The following is a 25,774-nucleotide window of genomic DNA, read 5'->3' as shown; positions in this document are numbered from 1 at the left end:
AATTAATTTCTCATGATATTTTACTTCCATCATTCATTCTGTCACAGCCTGAAGTAATTTAACCACAATATGGTCTCAGCAGGTCTTAAAATTCAAGGAAGGTGCAAGTTAGTAAGAACCTGCATAAGAGATCTCCAAGGAAAATCTTACTTCTGCTGGAGTCCAAAAGTCATATTCTATGCCAAATCTCAGCTGGATTAATTTCCAGAATCAGTATAGGGATATGGGGCAAAACATAGAGTGACTATAAAGACCTACAGTCTGTATCAATGAACAGTAAGCTCCACATTCCCAAAGCAGCTGATTTCCTTATCTGCTCAACCAGGATACAACCAGGATCCATTTCTCTGAGTTATGCCTTGTGGTTTCATTAGTGATGTACATAGAGAAAAAGTTTGTGACAGTCCTGCATCAAAAACATGTGCCATGTTTCACATGAGACATAAAATTGTGCTCAGATTTTTTTGTGTGTGTTTTCTTTTTTTTGGAAAACCACAGCCATAAAACTTTGGTAGAAAGAGCAAATTCCACAGAAATCCTGCTTCTCTCCAAACTTATTTAAATTTTTGTGAAATACATTTTGTCATCTATGCATAAGGTTGCAGAAACACAATTCAACATCAGATGTGCATTATCCAGAGAAACAGAAGAATTTGGTTGCTGTGTTAATAGCTGGTCTTAACTGCTGCAGAATATTTAAGAATGGAAATCACTATTTAAATGCCAAGTAAGATATTATTTTCAATTGTCTACAGAGCAAAAATCAAACAAAACCCCATTTTCACTGCTATGCTAAGAGATGCAGTGGCACAGTAACCAACGTATTTTTGACCTTTTACCCTACCTGTCTATGCTGGATTTGGTGTCAACAATTTTGTTCAGGCTGGAGACTTTGAAGCCATAAGCGCTTCCCCTCTGGCCCTTGTTCATATAATTCCCAAAGGCAAGAACTACCTCCAAGAGCTGCCTCAGACGCTTGCTTCGGATGAGTTCTTTGGATGCCAGAAGAATGGCTTGAAGAGAGAGAAAAAAGACAAGCAAGTTATTGCACAGTGGCTGCTTTTAAAGCATGCTTGGGCCCATAATTTGAAATACCCTGAATACCATTTGCACAACAAATACTGCAACAGTGTCTGTCCTTCCTGCACCCATACAACCCCAGAATGGGGACAACTGGAAGGAAAATGCACTACACTGAACTTGTAGGAAGCTCCTCTGAACACGGGACCAAGGCTGTTCTCCTGTTACTTCATACTCTAAAAACACAGCCAGTGAGAACAGAGGGAAGGCTTGAGCTCTTCTGAAATTGCAGAGTAGAATACACTCACTTCTTCTCTGCAATAACCATGCATGTGGGACAGAAGCCATATGCCTCCCCTGCTTCTAGGTTATACATTCCCAGAGTATCAGTGTCCTGAAGTATCTATTCTAAGTGCCTTTTGAAGAGGGATGGTGAAAGGACTTGAGGGTGAGAAGGGAAGGGTGACCTGCACAGAAAGGCCATGAAAGTTTTGGCAGCTCAGCACAGCCTGTCATAGTTTTCAGGTCATATTTACAATGTAACAATCATGAAAGTGACTTTATTAAGTCAATGGGTGAAAGAAGAATGTCAGACAGAACTAATTTCTTAGGGTATGGCATGCCTTGGGCTCACTGGCTCTACAAATACACCTGCATGTAACAGCATCTCCTTTGAAGACAAGCCTCTCTTGACCTTCCCTGCCCCTCTGCCCAACTCCTAGCAAATGCTTTATTATCCATACCTTCCACTTTTGGTTTTGCTTCTGCCAGCCTCTCTGGAAACTTCTTCTTAAAGAATAATGCTTGTAGCCGCTGCTGATAGTGGTCAATCCTGCATGAAGGGCAGAGGAAAGCCAACACTGAACTGGAACTCTTTAAGCCCAGGGCCAGAATACTTGCCATATAATCTAATGGTTGGATGTTCAGTCCCATGAAGCCAAGGCATGGGATTATGAACATAGTTCAAACAAATAATACTGCATAATCAACCTGGATATGAAAATGGGGGACCTCAAGTCATGTTTTGCTCTCAACTGAAAAGAAGCTGGAAGAATTCCCACTACACTCAAAATGTAAGAGTCATGGGAGATGCCAGCTACACCTCAATTAGCAGAACAAAATGTTAATCCTCATCAGGGGTGTAGCAAAGCTGGAACAAGAAAGAGGGTCAGAGGATGAGGAGATGAGATAGCATAACAGTAAAAGGGATCTATATTAAATTCTGACCCCTGGCTACACTACATCTGATACTTGGATCTCCATTGCTTTTGGTGAACAAATTTAGACAGAGGAGGCAGATTTCTGCTTGCCATCAGGGCACAGATGTACAGAGAGTGCTTCTTGTCAATAAAGTTTGTGTCATGAACAGAAATATTTGCAACATTCATGGGCTTCTGGCAAACACAGGGTATAAATGCTGGCTCACAGTCTTGTACATTCCGCCCCAGTGCCAGATGATCAATTTTCAATAACAATTACAACTGCTGCCAAGAAGTCCTGCATGCACTCTCCCAAAATGTATCAAACAGACCTGCTCATTTCAAAGAGGAAACGATCCGCCCGGGCCATGCGTTCAATTTCGTGTTTGTGCTCCTCCAACAGGTCAGTATCGCTTTTTTCAGGAATGAACTTCAGTAGCTAGAGTGAGAAACACAGACCAAACATTGAGATGTGAGATCCAAGGAAAATGAGAGAGGGATGGAGGAGCACAAACAAACCCTGGTGGAGAGAAAGCCCTCAGATTTCCCTGCTACCACTGGGAAGCATCACATTGACTCAGCCATGTGACCATAACTTCAAAAAAGTGCAGCTGTGTCTACAAAACTGACCTCTTCTAAACCTTTGCTTGCTGTTCTGTCTTTATCCTTCACTGACCCCACTAAGATTAATTTTTAATTCTATGGGGAATTTCCCATTTCAAAATCCTAAAGGCCAAGTGCTACTGCAACTTACCGAAGGGGAAGTACAGAGAGAACTTGATTCCCACAGCACTATTTGGAGTTTAGATTGGTGGAAACAAGGGCAGGATGTGTCCCAAACAATGAAGTACCCATTGTGCCTATTGTAGAGTATACGCAAAGCCTCATGTATCTCTCTTGGATAAGCCCTACATTGATGAAACAATAAAACAATAACCAAGCAACTGGATTGTTGCCCTGAAAATTCAGCTTCTGAGCTTGCTAACATAGTTTTTAAACTATGTAACTACATAACTACAGTTACTCCCAAGGCAGTAACTGTAAACATAGATATGTGTACATTCTTTCTGTTACACGTCTTGTGATGGGCATCTCTCATGGCCAGTGCAGTGAGAAAGTGTTATCCTGACCATCCAATCCCGGGCCGTGGTCAGAAGCGTATAAATCCTGGGAGGAAAAATAAACTCTGCTCTTCTTTTCACCACACCTCGACCTGTGTCTGTGTGATCTATTCATCTTCAGCGGTAACACTGGATATGTGTCTGACACTGGTTGCTATTCATATGCTGACCTTAAAAGCTCATACTCTGATAGATTTTTGACATATCTGGTGGTAGCTGTGCATTAGTATGGTTATAAATACTGCCCACAGCCTCAGCTCACACTCACAAAAATGGCTCACAAGGCATATCAAGCACTCTGCCTTTTACCACTTGTTCATACTTTATTGTACTGCAAATACGTGATATTCAATGGTGTGGAGCATCGGAAGCCCGCAGTGACCTCTGGAGCAGCTATGGTCATTCAGATAATGTGACAAATAAATTTCCACAATGGAAAAGCTTTTTGCGCAGGATTAAACACTGTGACAGCACAGAAAGAAGGAATCACATTTATTAGACAGTTCATAATTATAATGTTTTTCCCACTCCTAAGGAACTTTATCACATGTCGCTTTGGTGAAAGCATCATCTGTCACCTTTTATAAACTGAAATTGGGCAATGGTGGTGTAATTGTGGGGATTTTTTCCTCACAAGCTGTACAGTCAACCAGGTGCTGGGGATGGAAATCCCTGGCTCCCCTTCTGTTTCTGAGAGATCCCTTCTAGTCCTATGGCTCTAACCATTGACCTACATGGTCTGGTTCCTGGCATGTTCTGACAAAAAAAGCAGGTAAAGAAGGGAGATGAAGAAAAAGAAAAGAGAAAAGGCAAACAACAGCAACAAAATATAATCAGCAGGAAAAAGTAGAAATGGGAAAAATTATGTAAGAGAGGACATAAAAAGAAACCTCATACCACCTGCAATCAGGCAAATTTTGCACTGAGAAACAGTTACATGATAGAGGTATACCCGACAACATTGGGAAAAATACTTTTCTCATGTTCTCATATGCAGCTCCACTAACAGGACAGGGCCAAGTTCTGATCTGCAGAAACACCAGCAGTGCCAGTACATATATCCACTTGAGAAAAGGCAGTGAAGGACCTGAAAATGTTTTATCTGACTTAAATATTTCTCACCTGCTCAAGCATATCTTTTGCTAGGTCTTCTTGTTCATCCATCTTCAAGATTGCTTGTCTGATTTCTTCATTAGACAGCTTCAACCTTTCAAAAGTATCAACATTGTACCATTAGTGGAAAGTTTAAGTGACTGATGATTCAGAAAGTAGGAAGCCTGAAATGCTGCACTAAACAGGCATGAAACAACCACAGCAAGCTCTATTGTGAAGTTACTATTCTAGAATATTCAGTAAGAACAAATCAGTTCTAAAGACAGGAATTTTATGCATAATATATTTTCATCCTCTTCAGCTAACCAAACAAATGTCAAAAATCAGATGGTGATTAATAACGATCAAGTCCTCATAGATCAAAGGTACTTCTAAGTTCCCCCATACTGGACACCTCCCTCATTACGTTCTTTTGCTATAATAAAACTTTTCATGTCCATGTGACTTCTGACTGTGAGTTCATGTAACACCTTGACCTGTGAATATTAAAACATCTCCCAGAGTAACAAATAATGTGACTGAGAACTCTTTTACTGAGAAAGTTTCTTGCAAGAAAACTGCTTGTGCTAGGTAAGTTCACTCTGTCAGCAATGACAGATGACAAAGGAGCAAACAGCATCTGCTGTCTGTCATCTGCCATGTTACATATCCAATGTGAAACAAGCTCTGAAAACAGGAGCTTTTTAATGTTATCTGAGGTACTAAGATTACACTCTCCTTAGCACCTACTCCTGTCAATCTGTGTACAATGAGTAGGAGTCATCAGCTACAATTGAACACAGAATCAATAAAGAAAAGAAGTCTCAAGGTCTCTTCTTGAAATCCAGGGCAGATTAGGAGGAGTCAAAATTTGTGATTACCAAGATGTTGCTTGGTGGATATCTGAAATTAACTTGGTGGTTCTCAGAGAAGATGTCAACAAAGAAATGCACCAACCCCAACACATGATACTTAAGTCATTTCAGGAGACTAGGGAATATTGAAGTGAACCATAAAGGAAAAGCTACCCAACAAGAAAATCTCAGTTTTGGGACTGAAACAGTAGAGTGTAAAAATAAATATTTGAAGACTGAAGTCTACAGTCTCCATGGACCTTCTACTAACAATAATTAACCGTAGAAACAGAAAATGCAAATATAAATAAGACACAGACTGATACATGAGGCAAAATGTTTTAGTCTTCAGTGCTAGGAAGTTCCATGTTGAAATTTTACATTGCCATTGGCATTTGGATAGAATAATGTTTTTGGAACTAGGTAAAAGCAAAAGAAAATATTTATTTTTACACATAGGAAACATTACTAAATCTAAAAAACTTAAAATATTTTAATATTGCCCAATTTAATCAACAGCTAGAAATTAAAATATGAATCAACAGACATTTGAAATCCTTTAAATATTACATCTCTGAACCAATTGCTCTTATTGTGTTCCAAGTTGGTCATCATATCATCTTTCCACAAGGAGGGAAAACTGATACCAGCTAAGCAAGATAAAGTACTGAATTTCCAGAAAAAGTTCATAATTGGGCCATGTTCATGTGAAAAACGACATTCACTGTTCTGGTAAATTTTAAAAGGCTTAATAAAAAAGACAATAGGAGACAAAGACAAAGCAAAGGGTTAAAATGGCTGGGTGCTTGACACTCTGCCAAGAGCACACCCGGTGTTTTGGAAACACCCTTTATATACCATTTCTATTGCATCAACTTGATGCATATTCATGAACTTTATGCATATTCAAACTTTCTATTAACTATTTTACATTTCCAAGGACCTTTTTAGCATGGCCACTCCTTGGATCCGTCTTTTTAGAGCATGCACATTTCTTGGCTTGTGGTTTTAATTCTCTTCTTATCATCTTTTAATTTGGGCTTTGGTCCTTCTTTCCACAGGTGGTGAGTGTTGATAGCAGCCAGGTCCCCATCATCTGTTCACTGGAGGTTATCCTAACCAGCAGGCCATTCAAACATACTATATCGACTGTTACCACTTTTGCCTAAATTTTTGCTAATTGCAGTAGAGAAGAAAACTACATTCACACAGCAAAGCCATTCTAACATTATACATATAACATTCATCTTAATACTTGCAAAAAGCCAATATTATAATGTGTATTTATAACACTCACATGACATATAAGGATTACTAGTTTTATAATTGAAAGGTTGGAAACTTTTTACTTCAAGTCATTAGTTTGGATCAAAAAACCAAACTTCAGTACATGATGTTCTGCATAAAGCTCTACAGCTTCAGTCAGAAAATGTAAGGGTTACTTTTGGCTTAAATACTGAATTGTAAAGTCCATGGCTATGTGACCCTGAGCCAATCAAACACTGTGACCAGAGAATGGCTGAAACTGGTGGTTGTGGGGCTGGTCCCTAGGAGACACATACACATATGCCCAAACAATTTGGTGCCTAAAGTTTTTAAAGTGCTACATTTTGTTGATTATTTTTTCTTTAGAGCCTACCTTTGAATTTTCCAGAATCTGCAGTCTGCAGATTGGACTTGTAACACAGGCACACACTCTGTGAGGGGGAATGAAATAAAGCAACGCATCAACACCAGGGTGGAGGAGTTTTGTTGCTACTTTCACAGAGTTTAAAAATAATGAGGGTGCATTTCATGTGTTTTTCATGCAAATTACTCAAGCAATTACTCACTGACCACCCATCACACAGTGGAAGTACCTCTATGTGTGTTGGGCATGCAGCAAACAATAAACAGGTTTGACATATATCCACTGCAATGGCATTGCATATATTACCACTGATCTTGCTATTCTGTCCAGAAGCCAAGGATTCCAAGCTCCTCTTTTGCTGCCATTCATCAGCACTAAATACACTTGAAAACATCTTCTGTTCAAAAATAATTGAGAGCCCCAAGGACAGAGTTACACAAACACTTTGATTTCTTGGATGATTCTGTGCCCTGCCAGCCATCAGCAGAAAAACATCTGGTTTGAATAGTTTAGCCCACAGTAGAGGAAGGCAGAAAGGATGCCAGTCCCCTGCCGAGAAGCAATTTAACTTGGTCACTTACAGACTGCAACAGGGTCATGGTGCCTGCAGATGTGCATCCCAGATTATTACCAATCTAATTACTAGTATGGAAGGATTTACAGCAAAATAATCTAACTCTTCCAAAATGGGCTTGTTCTTCTGGGACAGGATGCCTTTCAAAAGCAACAACACAAAACAAAACACAGATCTTCCCACTTAAAAACTGCCTGAATAACTGGCCAAAGAATTGTTAATCAAAAGATTCTTTGTCTATTTTCAAAACTCATGCCCAGCCATGCAGCAGATCTTAAAGATGGCCAGCAGTAATGTGAAACAGATGTGCTGCTTTTAAACAGAAATGGGTGAACTGATTAAAGAAGAACCTAAAGCACATGTGTTAAATCTTTCAATTTAAAACTGAAAAGAGGTATCCCTCAGAGCCTAAAACTCATATGAGAGAGACAGCAAAATTAAAGTGGAACTATGGCCCAAAAATTTACACTACAGAAATGACATTTTGGTATCTATTGGAAATCTGCAATGACTTCCTTACAAGCTTTTCAGATCCAGACATTCTTCCTCTAGCTGCTGGAGATAACTCAATTTGGAACAGCATACAATTCAAGCTGTACTCCCTCTGATTTACACTTCTTGAAATCACGTATCCTGGGATCACAACACAGGGAAGTAAATGTGACCAGAAAAAAATACAGTGCCCCTTTCCTCAGCTGCAGCACATTCATTTACAGCACAGATACTGCCTGTTTTTGTTCAACAGGAGCCTAACACTGGTCAGATGAGGAAGGAAAAAGATCTTTACCAAGAATACTCCCTCCTTCTTCCTTCACTTGTACATCTGGAGCCAGTATATGGAAGTCCATCTGCTTGAGTAATCTTCAAGCAATGTTAAAGCTCAAAAAGTACCAAATAACTTCTGATATGCTACTTAGCATGCATCCCTCTCTCCCCTCTGGCATCATAAATAATTTCTATTGACTCTGCACAGTAATATATCACTAATCTCCCCAGGACACCTCGACTGATTTAACACCAGCTTCACTCACAGACATCAAGTGGTTTATTGTTTCATCCGCTTGGAGAATGCCAACAGCCTGACTCAGAACATGACTGGGAGACATGTTGCAGTTTTACATCAACTTCCCTTACAGACATCCAGCACTCACTCATTTTTTCCTCCTTAAATATACCCATTGATTTAACTCACAGTAACCTCCCCCCTCCATTTCTCCCTCCCATGAATCAAAGCAAAATGATGCTTGTCACTCATTAACCATCTCCCCCTCCAAGGAAAAAGTGAGTTATTTCATGGACTTGTTCCTTGGATTTTTCTTAGCTTTTGAGAAGGAAGATACTTTCCCAGTAACAGAGAAATTGAATGTTGTTGCAGATACGTTAAGCTCCCACCCCACAGGGATCAAGGACGCACTGTTTCTTTTACCTTGGAGAAGAGGACTGATTATCATGTATCAAGGACGTTTTATACCTCCTTGTGGTAGGTTGGCATTTAGGAAAAAGAGTCGGAAAACATCCACGGATGTGAGGGCTCTGAGAGAGGCTGCTGGGAGTTTCTTCCCTGTCTGAGAACTGGCCAATAGCTGGCCATTTCTGAGAACTGACAGTTTTTTGACCATTGAAAAGTAAGATAACCTTTGTGAATACCACCTTTTAACCTTAAGACCGAGAGCTTCTGGGGTTTTTTTTTTGTTTGTTTGTTTTGTTTCCGGCTTTGAAAGGTAACAGAACTCCGGCTATCTCCTATTCCCCGCTCCCCTTGCCCAGGCCCATGTGGCCTGGCGGGGGCTGGGCTCAGCCTCCCACGACTCCCGGGCAGAGGATGGAGCCTGCAGGATTACCCCCGGCTCCAGGCCAGGGCCAGGCTCTGCTGCGGCCCTCCCGGGAAGCCTTCCGGGTCCTATTCCAGCGGGGTGGTTGAAGCCTTTCCCAGGGGGCCTGACCCTAGGCTGGGCTGGGCCGTGGCTGCTGACATCTTGCCGATATGCCCGCCCCATGGCCTGCACAGACGGCTCCAAGCCGAAAAGCAGCCGAAAACTATCCACTGCCTTCCTGCACTGCTGAGCTGAAATCCGACACCATGAATATCTGCCACGGCTTGAGCCAGATTTTAACCCTTTAACTACCCAGCTAAAACCTGCAGATTTAATTCCTTTCCAGAGAGCAGAAAGCGAGAATGATGAACATGTAAAGAGGCAATATAAACCATCAAAGCCAGTAAAAGAAGGAGTCTAGCCTCAGATGGAAGGGGAATGAGGAGATGCTTTAATAAGCTGAAGTACTGTTTCGGTAATGCCATGGAGATGGACAGTAATGTTCTGAAAAACTCCTTTAATTCATGAAAGAGTATTTGGAGGGGAGGGAATGAAGTATTTCAAAGTGTAGATCTGAGCAAAGGTATCCATTGATGAAGCTGAGTAGATGGTAGAGTAGTTGTAATCCCATGAGATGCTGGAACAGAGAGAGAGAAGTGAGAGTTGATGAAGACCCTTGGCCCCTAGGGAGAAAATAGAGAAAACCTCTGTTCCCAGAGATGATCACAGAGACAGCTGAAGAGAACCTTTGCCTTTGAATAACTCATCCTTAAAATAATACCCCTTGAGTTCATGGCCCATGAACACACCTCAGGGTAGTGTGAAATGGGAGGAGGGCATGATGGCAGAGTTTTTTTCCAGGTGGCTGCCATCATGGGAATGAAAAGCCATGAGAAAACTGTTTTCTTGTGGAGAACTCTCCATGGAATGACAAGAGAGAACTCCTTTCTCTCCAAAGACTAATGAAAAGACTAATGTATAGTTGGGACTGTTTTAACCACCAAGTTTTGTCTCTGTGTTGTCAGTTGGACAAGGCAAAGGTTGGGTGGTGGGGAGGAAAGGGTTTCTGGAGGTTTTATTCTGTTTTCTTATTATTGTAGTTCTGTTAATAAATTTTCCTTTTTCCTTTTAAGTTTTGAGCCTGTTTTGCCCTTCTCCTCATTCATACCTCACAGCAAGAAATGAGTAAGTTTTCTAGTGATTCTTAACTAGTGCTTTAAAACCACCACATTGCTATTGAACTACAGTGCTCCCAACAGATGCCAGTAGTAGTAGCTGTCATAGTGACAGGCACTGATTGATACTTAGCTATGTCCTAAGGCAAATTTGTACAGCTCACCCAAGTCTTAGCTTTATTGACTGCAGAATTCTCCATCTCCACAAGTCATTTCACACAGGCTACTAGTTAATTCATTCCTGAACTTTGTGACTAAGACAGAAGTGTTCTCTAGCTCCTGAGTTCTCCTAAGGCTCTGTACAACTTCCAAGCTGCAGGCTTTTCAATATTTACGTTTTGGGAATACTGATTGTCACTACCCCATAAAGGCCTCCTCTCAGAAGCAGCATTCAGGAACCAGGCTGGTCTAACTTCACATTCAGCCGGAAGACAGAAAGATGCAGCCACTCTTTCTACATCCTCTTACCTCAGTTGCCCAAGCATCTCAGTTGTGAAGATAATAGTGGTTTAACCTTTGTGCGACAACAGCTGGGACATTTTACCAGGTACATCTTACACTATTATATCAACATGTTGGGAAAAAAAGTTCCACCAGTGCCTTTTCAGAATGTCACTGTGAAAGTATTCTGGCAAGTACAGAAAGAAATAGGCTTTTCTTTCCTGGTTTCTTCTTCAGCAAAAGTTCATGAGTAACCAAGCAACTTTGCATTCAAATACTCTCAATTACCTTCCAAGAAGGATCTGGGGATGACTATTTTCCTGATCCAGGAGGAGCAAAGCAAGACCAAATATGGGAATCCCAAAATTACTATGAGATATTGATGAGGCAGTGGTTCATCTTTTATCACAACCCTACCTTTAGGTTCCTAGTTGTGATCTCAGATAGGATTGTACCAACTTGTTCCGTTTGCCTTGGAGTATCATACTCAGCATAACAGGTAAAGCCATTTATTATGGACCTTTATTTAAACCCAAAAAAATCTCTCCAGGAACCCAGCAGGCACTGGTTATTGCCCAGTGTTTTTCAATACAGCACACTGAGGAACAGGAATGCTGAGTCAAATCAGCTGTTTCTGTATCAAGATATGATCTGATCATACTTAGTCATACATATGACTATCATACTGCTTCAAGTTTACCTTAAAACAAGGGTGGAAGCACTGAATTGTCACATGGCAGAAAGGCACACAGGGACTGGGGCAGTGCAAAGCTGGTACACAGAGACTGACATTGGCTGAATAGCTTGTCCCCTTAATGTCTCAACTGAAAGAGTGTAAAAGCACTGAGGAGGTACAGTGATGTGAAAAAAATACTTTACCTCTTTCATATTCTCATTTTTTTTCTTCTCCGTTACTGATGTTTAAAGTAACAAAGCCACAAACATTTACTAAACCTGTCCCCTAGTACCTGTCTACTGTCACATTCACATTTAAAACTATAATTGTATAGTCACATTCTGCCTTCTGCTACTGTTGGTTTTAATACATTTTGCTAGCACTCCTACTGTTTCCAGCCTCTCGAGAAGGTTACTGCTGACTCACTGAGCCACAGAAATAACAAACACATTACATTATTCAGAAGAACACTGACATAAATATTTTGCTGGAATTCATTCAAAAGAATCTGCACAAAGAAGTTCCATAAGTATACATTCAGCCCTCTTCCAAGCAAGATGTCTCAAAGAATTCAATCTCTCCAGAGCATTTCAGAGCAAGACAGTAAACAATACATATCTTGGGATGTTCTGCAAGAACATTTAAAGAAATGGTGCTACAAAAACAGAGCAGCAAAAATATTATCCATTATTTAAATAACAGAGGCAGGGAAAGCCATAGCGGTGAGAGAAGTCAGAGAAATTTCCAGCTGCCAGGTGAAAGCAGGAAACATGGGGATCTGGGGTGACTCTTCCAGATCACACAAGTCTGACAATAAAACTCCAGTCTGGTCAAAACTGAAGACATCAGGAAATTCATAAGAGAGAGCAGATTTCCAGTGTGACAAAAGTAATTGTATGTTTGAAACACCACTAAGAAAGCTAAATTTTAAGCTGGTGGGTGCATGAACTCATTACAAACAGATGGTTCCATGTCCTGGTTGAACTATAGTCTACTGGAGGTAATGTGAGATAAACTCATCTCATGCTTTTTTAAGCCTTTGAAGATGGTCTATGGAACAGAGCTTTGTTTTAGATCAACCAGACTCTGTTAAACAATTTAATCCTTTCACTGCATGAAAACAGAAAGATGCTACTATTGAGTAGTTGAAAGAAATATCTTTTTATGGAAATAGAGATGAGATTGGGGAGGAAGGCTTATGAATTTGTTAGATGTCAGCAAAAAACAACTAGCAATTCAATTTTCATCTCCTTCCAGCCTACCATGTGGCAGACTCTCTGCAAAAGAAGGCAAGAGACATCTACTTCTCATTCTTGCTAGGTTTTGGCTTGTTGGACCATATGAAATATGAGCTGTATCTGACCCCTTCAAACACAGTGTTAGTAAAACAAAAACATTTGAGTAGGGGAGGGAAAGAAAACCCAACCCATGCAGCTATTTTACTTTAAAGGACATGATGGTTGAGTGTAAAGGGGGAATAAACTATAGGGATATATGCACAGTAAGAGTCAGTTGGGAACAGCTGCTGGCAGATACTGTGGCAACCTGAAATCTAGGGCTGCAGCTCCGGGTTGCACAAACTCCTTTTGTTTGTCACAAGTTTTAAATCCCTTCTCATTGCATATGTGTGCACACCCCCATGCACATGTGTGAGGTGTGCTGCAGGAGCAGCAAGTGCATGGCAACAAGCAGGGAAAATTTGGCTGGAAGTGTATCTCCTTCAGGGTCTAACCTCAAGGAGGAAGATGTGGGGTAATGAAAAAATATGAAATGAAAAACCCCCTGCAATGGGGTTATAAAGCCCTTTCAACTTTCAGTCTGTAGACATTCCTCCCAACTCCTGCCTTTAATATTAGAACCATACAACAACAAACTGCAAAAACAGAGGCAAGAATGTAAAGATGCTATTTTAGCTCCCAAAGGTTTTTAGCTTTTCTGGTTGCATTTAAAAGGGAAATCTGGGGAGGAATACCAATCCCGGGCCAACCTGTACAATATTTCTGATATTCTGGGTGTAACACTATCTGTTACAAACATTAAATCGTCTAAGCCAGTGGGATAGCCCTGGCAGGTGGTGTTTTCAATACCACAGCAGCAAAATTAACAGAGCACTATGCAAACTTGCAGGCTCCACAGGGACACCTCAGTCTCCTGTAGGAGACGCTTTCTGGGGACGGTCAGAGACACGGCAAAGACCTCTATAATCGAGTTAAGTGTTAGAAGTTTATTTCAGGGCGTGGGGTAGAGAGGTAGAGAGAGAACAAGAGAGGGCAAGAGAGAGGGCAAGGGAGACGGAAAAAAAGAGCAAGCAAGACAGAAAAAAGAGAGTGAAAAGAGAGACGGGAAAAAAGAGAGTGAAAAGAGCAAAAGAGAGAGCAAAGAGCAAAAAAAAGAGACCGAGCTCTTCTATACCACTACTTATATAACCTATACCTTTGAATATTCTATTCCTTAACTAACCAATCTTTCTAAGTATACTAATATAGTAACATTTGTGTACAACCTATAGAAATCGCTATTTTTGCATATTTTTAGTTATCTCAGGGTCCTTCAGACCTTTCCTTATAAGGCTGGGATGAGGGGTCTCAGCTTGGTTTTATTGCAGGAAAGAATGTGTTCTGGCATACCAGCCCGGTTGGTTTCTTTGAATTATTCAAACCGTGCTATCATTTGTATTTCTTCCTTAGCCTTTCTGGCTACAAAATCATATTTATAATTTCTTTCTAATTCTACCTTCCCAACATCTCCCCCGTTTTGTCTATGAATAACTAAGATATTAGATACGGTTCTACTCATTAGTTTCTGCATGCATTGGAGTATACAAGGTATAGCTATTAAAACTACAATTATCACTATACAGATTAAAACAAAAAGATAAAAACAACATGCACTTGGGTAAACGACAGAACTCCATTTTTTTTCTTGAGCTGCTTCTGGTAGATCACTTTCTTCTTGAAGATTCTGCGTAGATCAGGCTTGGGCGTCTGCTTCTTGGCTCTTTTTTGCAGGGTCACTGGCTGGTGTGGAGGTTTCAGCAGACTTCGATGTGCAGTAGGGTTTCAGTGAGCTTTTGATCTCGTGCCTCTGCTTGAGCTGTGATTACTGCAGCTTGTGATGTTTGTGCTAAAAGAGCTTTTTCCAGCTTCTCTCTTAAGGTTCTCCCCAATTCAGTTGCTTGAATTGCTGCTACATGTTGTGGACTTCTTATTTTGTTACAAGCGTCTATCATTTCTGGCACTGTTGGCTTTTCTTTTCCCAGGGCTTTGATCACCTTCTTACATTCGGCATTAGCATTATTTTCGATAATGTCCCGTATCATAATTGGACGGGCTATATCATCACCACACTGGCGTTCAGCAGCTTGAATTACACGATCCACAAATGTTGTGAATGGCTCAGAGGCTTCTTGGCTAATAAGGTTATAAGCTTTTTCAAAAGTTCCAGCAGGCTGAATTTGCAAAAAGGCTCGGCGTGCCATTTTTTTGATGTCATCTAATGCTACCCTAGGCAGGTTTATCTGATTTTCATTTCGGTCATCTGGAGGTTCACCTGTGAGCTTTGACAGGGTGAGAGCACGCAAATCTGGATCATTACTACGTCTATAATTGTCCAATACATTTCTGAGTAGTCTCTTCCATTTCAATTCCCATAGCATAAATTGCGAATCTGTAAGGGTGATGCTAGCAAGATTTTTGCAGTCATTGGGCGTGAGAGTATGCTCTTCTAGTGTACTTTTCAGTAGTTGTTTAAAATATGGAGAGCAAATGCCACTGTCCTTTATCGCTTTTCGCAGTTCTTTTATCTCCTGGGGTGGAATAGCTGTCCATGTTCTTGGACCGCCCGCCTGCTGACTAAATAACACCGGCATTGCTAGGGGGTTTATGTTTTCTTCTTTGCAAATTTGTCTTTTGACTTCCAGCCAGTTTGTAAGTTGGCTATCATCATAACATTCTTGGGAATTTATGTGTAGTGGAGCTTCGGATTTTACAATCTCACTTTGAAGTGGTAAAGTCAGGGGATTAGCTGTTGCATGCATAGAATAGTTCACTGTCTCTCCTGTATTTATTAATGCAGATACTGAGTTAGAAATTCCCCCTTCCTTTTGTACCTTTTGTGTAGCCAGGTGTAGCGGCGGCCTTGTAGTTGTAGTGTCGGCTGACAGTAGCTGCGATAGGGGACGGTCAGGGGGCAGAACGGGGTGCTGGACTTGCGGATAAGCCTCTGGGAGCTGCGGCACGGCCGGGGGCAGGGAAGCAGGTTTTAGTTGTTCGCAGTTGTAATACGCGGGGGCATCTGACAGCGAAGCGGCAGTTCTTGGTGATATTACAGCCGGGTCTGGTAGAGGATCGGGGGAATACACAGGACCAGACGCTGGCGGGAGTAGCGCGGTGTTTTGTGACCGTGTGGAAACCTGTGGCTGACACTGCGTTTGTGTAAGTTCCGGTCCAGGGTCGGTGGTGGCGGCCCTCGTGGCAGGCAGAACCGGGACCTGCTGCGGCTCGGGACCGCGTGGCCAGAGAGAAACAGCAGAAGGAGCTGAGGGGCCCGGGGTGGACCGGGCAGCGGAGGCTGGAACGTCTGCGGGTCGCAGCAAAACGGGAGGCGGAGAAAAATGAAACAACGAGATGTTCGAGGCAGCAGTGGTCTGTGTCGGCTCAGGGGCCGGGGTGTGACCCGCTGCTGCCGGCGGGGCTGACTCCGCGGTGACAGGAGGTAGTGGAAGAGTTAAGGAAGAGGCTGAAGTGTGGTTTTGTAGCGCAGATAGAATATAAGCGGTAGCCGCGATGACGGCCGCAGGGTGCAGCGGGGGAGGAGCGGGAGATTCTCCGGTGGGGAGGAGGGGTGGTGAAGTTGAGGCGACAGCACCGACGGGGGGAGGAGCCACGATGACATCGCTGGGCGGAGGCGCAGGGGCGGAGTCAAGGGGCGGGGTCGCACCGGTGACGGGAGCGGGAGGGGCGGGGTGCACCGCGAGGGCAGAGCCGGGGGTGGGCAGCGCGGGGGTTGTGACAGCGGAGACGGGGTTTCTTGAGGGAGCGGGGAGCTCGCCGCTTGCCACACTGGGGGCGGGAACAGTATCGGGAGGGGGAGGGGGAGCAGGGGCGGGGGCCGCAGGGTCTGCCGAGGGGGATGGGATCACCGGAACAGATTGCGAAATCACGGGGGCTGGGGGGGGTGGGGAAGGGACGCGCGAAACTGCGGATGTCGCTGAGTTTCGGGGGGCCGGAACGGGCCTGGCCACGTTTCGGGTCTCCGTGGCCAGGGACAAACGCGTAGTAGGGACCGGATCCGACGCGACAGCCACTGATGGTTGTTGCTTATTATGAAAGAGTTCTACAAGGGCTCTGCACGCTGGGACCATCTGCGCGGCTGTCATATCGCGGTGTGAGATATTATTAAAGAGTTTAATACCGACCGTGTCCCAAAAATCTCTAGTAAATACAGCTGAACGGTCAGCGTTGGGGAAGTTAAGTAGAGTCCATTCTAAAAGATCTTTTAGCTCTTGTTTCGGTAAATTATTGGACTCAGAGCGTAATAAATGTTTTAGTCGCTTATAGAGGTCTCTGTCGTGAATAGAGTAAGATTGTCCCATGATTAAAACTTGTGCGCACTAACCTCAGTACCGGAGAAAACAGCGTATCCAATCCCAGCTTCTCGTGGGGGCTGGCCAGGCTCCCCTGCTGCGGCTCCAGACGCTGCTTTTCGGGTTCCTTCACCAAGCTCCGCTTCTAGCTGTTGCTTTGCAACACTGCAGCGAGCTCAGAACCCCTTTCCAGCACAGCACCAAGCGGTGCCAGGCACCTCGCTGTGCTCCAATCCCGGGGCTGAGTCTCCCAGAGCTCCAAAAGACACCGATCCTCAGCGTCTCTGGACTCAGGAACTCCCCTTGCAACTTTAAAGAGCTTCGGCCCAACTCGCTGCTAAGCAGCGTGGTCCTTGCTCACGGTACTGGGAAAGCAGGCACGACAGATAAGTGTTAGTTACCGTCCATGAGGGTCTCTTACAGCTGAAGAAAACGATCTGCTCCTGCCTGGCTCGCCAATCTGTTGGAGACGCTTTCTGGGGACGGTCAGAGACACGGCAAAGACCTCTATAATCGAGTTAAGTGTTAGAAGTTTATTTCAGGGCGTGGGGTAGAGAGGTAGAGAGAGAACAAGAGAGGGCAAGAGAGAGGGCAAGGGAGACGGAAAAAAAGAGCAAGCAAGACAGAAAAAAGAGAGTGAAAAGAGAGACGGGAAAAAAGAGAGTGAAAAGAGCAAAAGAGAGAGCAAAGAGCAAAAAAAGAGACCGAGCTCTTCTATACCACTACTTATATAACCTATACCTTTGAATATTCTATTCCTTAACTAACCAATCTTTCTAAGTATACTAATATAGTAACATTTGTGTACAACCTATAGAAATCGCTATTTTTGCATATTTTTAGTTATCTCAGGGTCCTTCAGACCTTTCCTTATAAGGCTGGGATGAGGGGTCTCAGCTTGGTTTTATTGCAGGAAAGAATGTGTTCTGGCATACCAGCCCGGTTGGTTTCTTTGAATTATTCAAACCGTGCTATCATTTGTATTTCTTCCTTAGCCTTTCTGGCTACAAAATCATATTTATAATTTCTTTCTAATTCTACCTTCCCAACATCTCCAAATCTCTATCCTCCATGTAAGACCTGCTAACAGTAATGTAAAGAGTAAAATGTGACCTCCTGATCGGTATACAAAGATATTTATAGGTTGAATGTCGTCACCGTAAGGTGCCTTCTTTGTTACATACCTCATGTTGTGTCATGTTTGGTAAACACCAATGTTGTTGTGATAGCCTTGTTAATGGCCACCTTGCCTTGTATATTGGCTCTGCTGTAACCGATGACATCACCCAGTATGTAGATGAGCTGAACTCCCATGGGGGTTAGCAGCCAGGGGAGGTGGAATTAACATCTAAACCCCTAGAATCAGCGAGACATGGCACAAACCTGACTCCAAACTACATTCAGGAGTAAGGGAGAACATTGAGCAACTTACTGATGTTCTGGACCTTGTCGCCATAACTACACAACACTTGCTATGCATGACTACCCCAGGTTTTCAATGAGCCAGTGTTTTCCCAGGGACTCTTGTGAGGACAGAAGCCCCAGCTCTGCCATGCGGCAGAGTTGATCATCTCTTCCTCTGTGTTGACCACTGGGAGCAGCAGTGGTGTGTGCAGCCCCTTGAGCCTCCTCACCTAGAGCTGACCTCAATAAAAGGCATTAAAAAGCAGCTGGTCTCCTTGCCCAATCTTTTCAGTAAGAACTGGATATTTCCTAGTGAAGAAGCTGACAGTCACAAAACACAGCTTTTCACCTCTGGTTTGAGTCCAGACTCGCAGTTCAAGGTGTGCTAACTTCATGGCACACTTGGAGTGGACACATGCCATGTATCTTGAAGTGCAAGGTTCATGCTTCAATGATGTTGCTGCTGGAGGCAGCAAAAAGAAAGGCAAAACACAGAAACCATCCCTTTTCTCTTTCTGTATGTTGGGGGTTGGGTGTCCTTCCTTTTGTTCCGTCTCACCTATAGAATTTTTGCCCATTAGTTTCAGGGAAACCTGATTGCTGGTACTTGTTGGGCGCTTAAGAAACATGGAGAGTTTTGGCTGGGTCCAAGGGGGAAGGGGGGCAGGGGATGGGGGAGGGCAGGGGCAGCTGGGGGTTGGCTGATTTCTTAGGTTGGAGAGCAGGACACACTCTCAGAGTTGTTGTGGCTAGGAGAAGGGAATTTGCCATAACCCAGATGGAGCTGTTGTTTCTTCTTCCCCTTCTTTCTTCTTCGTTTGTGGGCCTCGCACCCCCTTGTCCTGCCAGGACATGCCAGTGCCAGCCACCGCTGCGGAGCTGCTGGTATACGTCATCCACCAGCCTGGGATCTCTGCTCATTCCTGCCGTTCCAGCTAAGTGTTCCACAGAGTCCTGCAGGAGCACTGGGACTGACTGCCCCAGGGGGTTTGTGAAGCAAAGCCTCTCCTCCATCCCTTCCCGTCTCAGCCAAGGAGGCTGTCATGGGGTCCCTGGCTCTGTTCTGTTGTTAATGCTGTAGTTATTGTTGTTTGTTTGCCTTGTACATACTAGTAAAGAGCTGTTATTCCTATCCCCAGATCTCTGCCTGAGAGCCCCTTGATTTCAAAATTATAGTAATTCAGAGGGAGGGGGGGTCTACATTTTCATTCCAAGGGAAGCACCTGCCCTCCCTACCAGACACTTGTCTTCCAAACCAAGACACTGTATAGAGAGGGTTACCTGTATAGAGAGAATTCTTCTCAGCTAAGATTGTCCACACTTGCATAGCAGAGAAGATGAATGTTGAAAAACATGCATTGCTATTGCCCACATTGCTTTTGTTTTGGAGACAGAAGATTTTTAGAAATAAGTATCTAGTGCCATACCAAGTCATGGACCACCTTCCTGGATCCTCCTCAGCCCAGCCAACTGAACCGAACACATGATGTTACCACTTCTAGGAAATTTTCCACCTGCTTACAGGTAATCTGAACCCCAGACACAATTCAGTAGGTCCATCAAACAGCATGAAAATCCTGTTGCCCTTATGCCTCCCCATCCTTCTGCTCCAGTCACAATCAGCTGCCAACACCAGCAAATATGTGTTGGCAGCAACTACTGCAGAGAGAGAAATGTAAGCCTTTCCTCACTGAAGGTTTGGGTGGTGGGGTCCTGCTGATATGCAGGCTAATGCCACATAAGTAGCATAATGAAAGCTTCCACAGGTTTCACTAAGCAAGGGAAAGAACTTGCTCCAGTCCTGGTGGTCTGGCTGCAACCTTGTTTTCACTGTTAGCTTGCTAGAGCAGACAAGCATCACATCCATATGAACATGTATTTTCTACTGCCCAATGAAACAGTTTTGCTGCTCAGTACTGCCACAGCTTAACCAGGTTTTGTCTCCAGTCTTGCTGTCCCTCCTCTGTTATGAAAAGCAACTTTCACAATTTGATCAGTGTCTGTACAAATTTGAAAGGGACAGACCTCAAACCTAGAACTCATGCTGGTAGAAAGACATGAAAAAATATAGAGGGCCCTGATGTCACTGCTTTTGAATGTATTAGCCATTGCAGAAATACACAAAGGCAACTCTTGCTTTCAAAAACCTAATTTACAAATAGAAGACTTAGTTCTTCATGGAATATTCTGATCTGGAAGGGACTAACAAGGATCACTGAGCCAAACTCTTTATTAAGTGTCCCATACAGGGATTTAAACCACAACCTTGATATAATTAATACCATGCTCTAAAGAAGCTGAGCTCATCTCAGAGTCTTGAATATGAATGCCTATGTTTACCACTGTTCTCACCATGAGTCAAAAAATTGAACATCACACTCAGCTCTGCTGTATTCCAGGGAGATGGGCAGAACAATATTTAGAAAGAAGCACACAGAACAGAGACAAATGACAGACACAGAACGTGGGGAACACATTACTTCGAGTGAAATGCAAACACTGACAATGATCTGCTTTCATCTACCAATGAGTAGTGATCACTTTCTGATGATGAGTCTTCAGATAGAAGCTGATGCCCACCTGTTTGACACACAAAATCTGTGAGTGGATATTTTTATTAATTGAAATAACATGTTATGAGAAATGTGCTTTTTATGACGCAATAAGAGAGGTTTAGTTGAGGCTCTGCAGGTATTAAACAGCAGGTCTAGCTGGGAAAATAAACACATTTGTTTCATTTCATCCCCTCTTGCTTCTGCATTGAGCATGGCACACCCTGTGAGCTATGGCTTAGCACACTTACTTGGAAAGGAGAATGACACAGTTCTGGGCCCTCCGGCCATCAATCACAGATAGCTCTTTCACCTTTCTTGTGGAGAGGTAAAGGTCTTCTGTTGAACCCATCTCTTTCTGCATGTATTTCAAAAGGGAGGGAAAACAATCAGTATTATGTTTCTCATTCAAGACTGATAGACTTAGCTCAGTGTAATGAACACATCCATCCCAACCTTGAAAGATCCACCCAAATGATAAGAAAAGGAGACAAAGGCAGAAAAAAACATGGGGGTAGATCCTTTGTTACTAGACAAACAGAAATCATTCATTAATACCTATAAGCTTATCTTTGATACCATATACTGGACCTAATTCTGACCTATTGGACTCATTCTACCAACAATTACATTATGTCAATGTGAAAAACAGGCATGATAGGAGAATCAGGCACATTATGATGAAGCACACTGGTATCACAGCATCTTCAGCAGATGCCTCCTCCAGGGATTACACAGCATTCTTGAAAGGCTGGCAAACAAGCAAAAAAACCCCTTCTGTTATGTCTTATGGCTGCCATTGGACCTGACCAATTCGTATTATATGAGAGATGCAAACAGTAGGGCATGATGACATTTGTTTACTAAATATATCTTACTAAATGGTAAAAATCTACATTTAAACAATGTTGTATTTTAAAAACTAATTAATGCATTTAATTATACAGAAATCATCCTTTTCCAAAGTTGTCTGCATACTGCCATTTCCATACTCATTACCTGAAAAAACTTAAAAATCCAGTCTAGAACATTTGTCATAGCACACAGAGATAAAATATTTGCAAATGCAGTCTGACCATCCAGTTTTTATTTTCCCAGCTAACTGCTGCAGGAACCATTAAAAAAAAATGTCTTTTCATGACATCCATATTTTCAAGCCTTGACATTTTGAGATTTATCAGTATAATATAGCTTTGAATGCACCCATCAAATAAGCAATATGACTTCTTTTTTAGCATATAGCAGCAAGCATGCTGAGTCAGATCAAAAGGTCCATCTACCCCAGCGTCCTGTTCCTGGGAGTAGTCAATAGCAAATACTTAGGGAAATGTGTCAAATCATGGCAAACACACAGAATGGGTGCTTCCCAGACTTCACTCTCAGAACTCAAGATTCTGCAGCTCAAGGATTACTTACATCAGCATGATTAATCTCCAAAGAAATTTTGATATCCAAGCATTTGAGAGTTCAGTGTAAATCATAGGTTCATACTGCTAGCTGTCATTTCAGTTACTGTTACAGTCAGTTACCACAAATCTCTGTTGCTCCTAGGTATGCAAAGGACTCATGCAGGCACATCCAAAATTGCTGCAGTGAGCCACCACTAATAGAAAGTGACGTTTTTAAGCAGGTACAATGCACCAGCTGAAGACATGCACTCAGTAAATTCTTCTAGATGTGCCCAAAGCATCTAGCTTGGCAGAAAGAAAATTGAAATGTTACTCAATATATCAAGTAGTGTTTACAAAAAAGGCAAAATTGGAATTGGGTAAGTTTATTATTTCTGAGAGAATAACTAACAATACGAACAAGAGGAATGCCTCCAGTATAAATTGCCATGTAGAGATTTCAGAGTTTTCCTAAGTTTTCTCAGTTTGTGGGAAGGAAAGACAGGGGAATATGGAGATGGGCAACTGTTGAAAGGAAGAAAGCTACTTGCTGGTCTATGCTCTTGGTTTAAAAGTTTCACTGTTCCTTACTAATATTTGCAGGCAAGGACACCTGGATAGTGACAACCAGCACCCATTCAAAGAAAAAAAGGGTTTCAGCCTTTGGCTATGTATGTGATGTGGGGGTTTAGCCAGCTTTCCTTAAATCCAGCAGGAATTGATATAATAGTTCCCATGCCATTTCCAATTCCCCAACCCACAGGGTTAAACACAGATGAATAACTCGAACTATTCAGACATGGCCCAGATCTGAAAATCTGAGAAGCCTCAGGTTTTACCAAAGCCAGTTTCCAAGCTTATCTAAGGAAAACAGATTGCATATGGACTATCCATATTTTCTCAGACACAGAAAAAGAGGAGCAAGGGGGCAGTGGTGACTAGCTTTTGTGAGAGCCCAAACCCTGAATGCAAGAACAGTTGGGCTGGTGTCAACCTGACAGACAAGATGACTGAGATTTATGACATCATCTTTTACTGACTTTTCATCTGGGATTACTCTATGTTATGTGCTTCAAAGAGTATTTTAGATTTGATATTTTAGTTGCAAATTCAAAACTCAGCTAAAATTTCAGTGCTGAAATGACTGTACATGTGGAATGTGTTCATCACATTGGTCCCTTGCTTCAAATACAATTTGATTTTTGTTACCTGAAGACTCATACCATGACAGCACCCTATCTTCTGACAATTATCAATAATTCAGAGAACTATGTCTACCATATTGACTTGCTTTGATATGCTGCCATGTTAGCCTCCCCTGTGTGGCAAAAGTTGTGACTAGACTTTCCAAACACAGTTCCCTAAGCACTCATGGTGAGAACTACTTTCTTCTGAAACCACCAGAGACACTTACGATCATATCCGAACATTCCTTTCCTAATAGCATTGCTCTTACCAAAATTGTTGCCAAGAATTTTTGAGATGTAGCCAGTTTAAAGACACAAGCATAATCCAGTATCTCTATCTAAACACCATTTTAATCCTTTGCTGAACTTTCTGAGGGTTTCATCTGTCCATTTGAACTCTTCTGCTCCTCAGATGGCACAAATCCTTCTGCCAAAGTGCCCAGTTCTATGCAAAGAAATATCTCCTTTAGCAGAAAGTCTGTGTCTACTAAGTGCATCTGAAGACTTCAGTACTGTCCAAAGCAGACAGAAAACAATTTGGAACAGTGGGAGAGAGGGCTCCCTGAGAGCTGCTTTTGTTTTTCTCTCAAGAGAGTATTACTTTGGTTAAGGAAGAGTTCACACTGGCATTCTTCTTTGTCCCTGGTCTTTTTTCCTCAAGATCATAGGAAAAAGGGACTACAACCCCAGCAATGAGATATAAGCAAGTGAAAGAACAAGAACTACTTCCTATCACAGAGATAATGCAACTAAAAGAATGACTTGTACCACCTTCCCCATCAAGAAAGCAGAGTGCAAGGGCATATGAAACAATAGCATGAGCTGTAACCCATAATGGCATGGTCCAGGACTTCACCTTCATACACATCGCAAAAGGATCAGGAAGCAGACAATGATACTCACTTGCTTAGAGGAGGAGGGGTTAGTTAGCAGGTCCTATGCAGGCAGCAGTCGCAAAAAACGAAGAAGGAAACATGCCAAAAATTAGCAGAGAGAAAGATACCAAGTTTAACAAGGCAGCTGAATTTAGACACACACTGTTTTCTAAGAGCATATAATTCTGTGCAAGTAATACTGGCTCAGATGGTTCAAGGTATTTCAGCATTTCTTTGCATATTTGCATGATATCAGCAGATATCATGGAACTAAGATTCCTAGGTCTTTTATGAAAATAATAAGTTTGGTCTCCAAAGCATAAATATTTTAGTTAAATATTAACTAGGATAATGCTTAAATATCTTTACAAATCCAGTTCAGAGCCTTACTGAAAGAACTGCCAAGGTTATAACTTGAGGGTCAGATCTCCTTTCCTGATGCACAGGCACAGTTTGTGGGTATTAACTAGTATAGCAAGCAACAACTTGTTTCAATGGCATGTTATACCCTTTAACAACTTGCAGCCAAGTATTTTGAAAGCACTCAGAAACTGCCAAAGAGGCCTTACAGCACTTCTGGAAGACAGACTTCAACTATTTCATGACATACTCAGTACTGCAGGAAAACACCAGCTATACTGAATCAAAAGTTTAATATTACACAGTAAGATTTGCGCAAGGTCAAAAGACAAGTGTAAGAATACTTGGTCCAGCATTCTGTACACTGGACAATTTTGCTTTCCCTCATAGACACCACTGCGCTTGAGAGAGGAGAAGACACTTTCTGTCATTAACAATATTAGGAAAATAGAAAAATTGTTTAATGTAAATGAAACTGGAAAAAACATGAAGATCAAGTTAATAACAGCAAAGAAAGAAATGTCGTTATCCCTACTTATTCAACATTTCAGATGCAAAGCGCAGGGCTTTGAATTGACATTTTTCTTAACAGATATTTGGATGAAGTTTAAAAGTCACAAACCCAGAGGAAACACATACTTGGTCAGAGTGGAATATTTCTGAAAGCAAAAGAGGAAAAAAGACTAAGTGTGAACTGAAAAAATTCTCATAAATTTTTAATTCAAAAATAATTTTTATGTTCTGGTCTTTAAACAAAAAAATGAAAATTGATGAGGACTTGTTGATTGGATTCTAGTTCACACTGGAGCAAGTATGGATGAAAAAGAA

The 25,774-nt window shown here is 42.2% G+C and overlaps 1 protein-coding gene across 7 annotated transcripts in view; it reads right to left on the bottom strand.

Annotated features, from left to right (window-relative positions):
- DAAM2 (dishevelled associated activator of morphogenesis 2) overlaps nt 1–25,774 on the bottom strand; it is a 221,564-nt gene that overhangs the window by 24,596 nt on the left and 171,194 nt on the right. For 4 of the 7 annotated variants that reach the window (XM_086869239.1, XM_086869245.1, XM_086869268.1 and 1 more), the window contains 6 exons: nt 24,615–24,647; nt 21,388–21,494; nt 4,463–4,547; nt 2,552–2,658; nt 1,764–1,852; nt 845–1,013 (listed from right to left, as the gene is read on the bottom strand). In XM_086869239.1, coding sequence (XP_086725365.1) covers nt 845–1,013; nt 1,764–1,852; nt 2,552–2,658; nt 4,463–4,547; nt 21,388–21,494; nt 24,615–24,647 — 590 coding nt within the window. The remainder of the gene's footprint in view (nt 1–844; nt 1,014–1,763; nt 1,853–2,551; nt 2,659–4,462; nt 4,548–21,387; nt 21,495–24,614; nt 24,648–25,774) is intronic. The other 3 variants (XM_086869254.1, XM_086869260.1, XM_086869274.1) reach the window with 1 other exon arrangement.

This window comes from Cyanistes caeruleus, chromosome 2 (assembly GCF_971803275.1).
Source record: "Cyanistes caeruleus chromosome 2, bCyaCae1.hap1.1, whole genome shotgun sequence".
Classification (NCBI taxonomy): domain Eukaryota; kingdom Metazoa; phylum Chordata; class Aves; order Passeriformes; family Paridae; genus Cyanistes; species Cyanistes caeruleus.
This window is presented reverse-complemented; position numbering and strand designations above follow the sequence as displayed.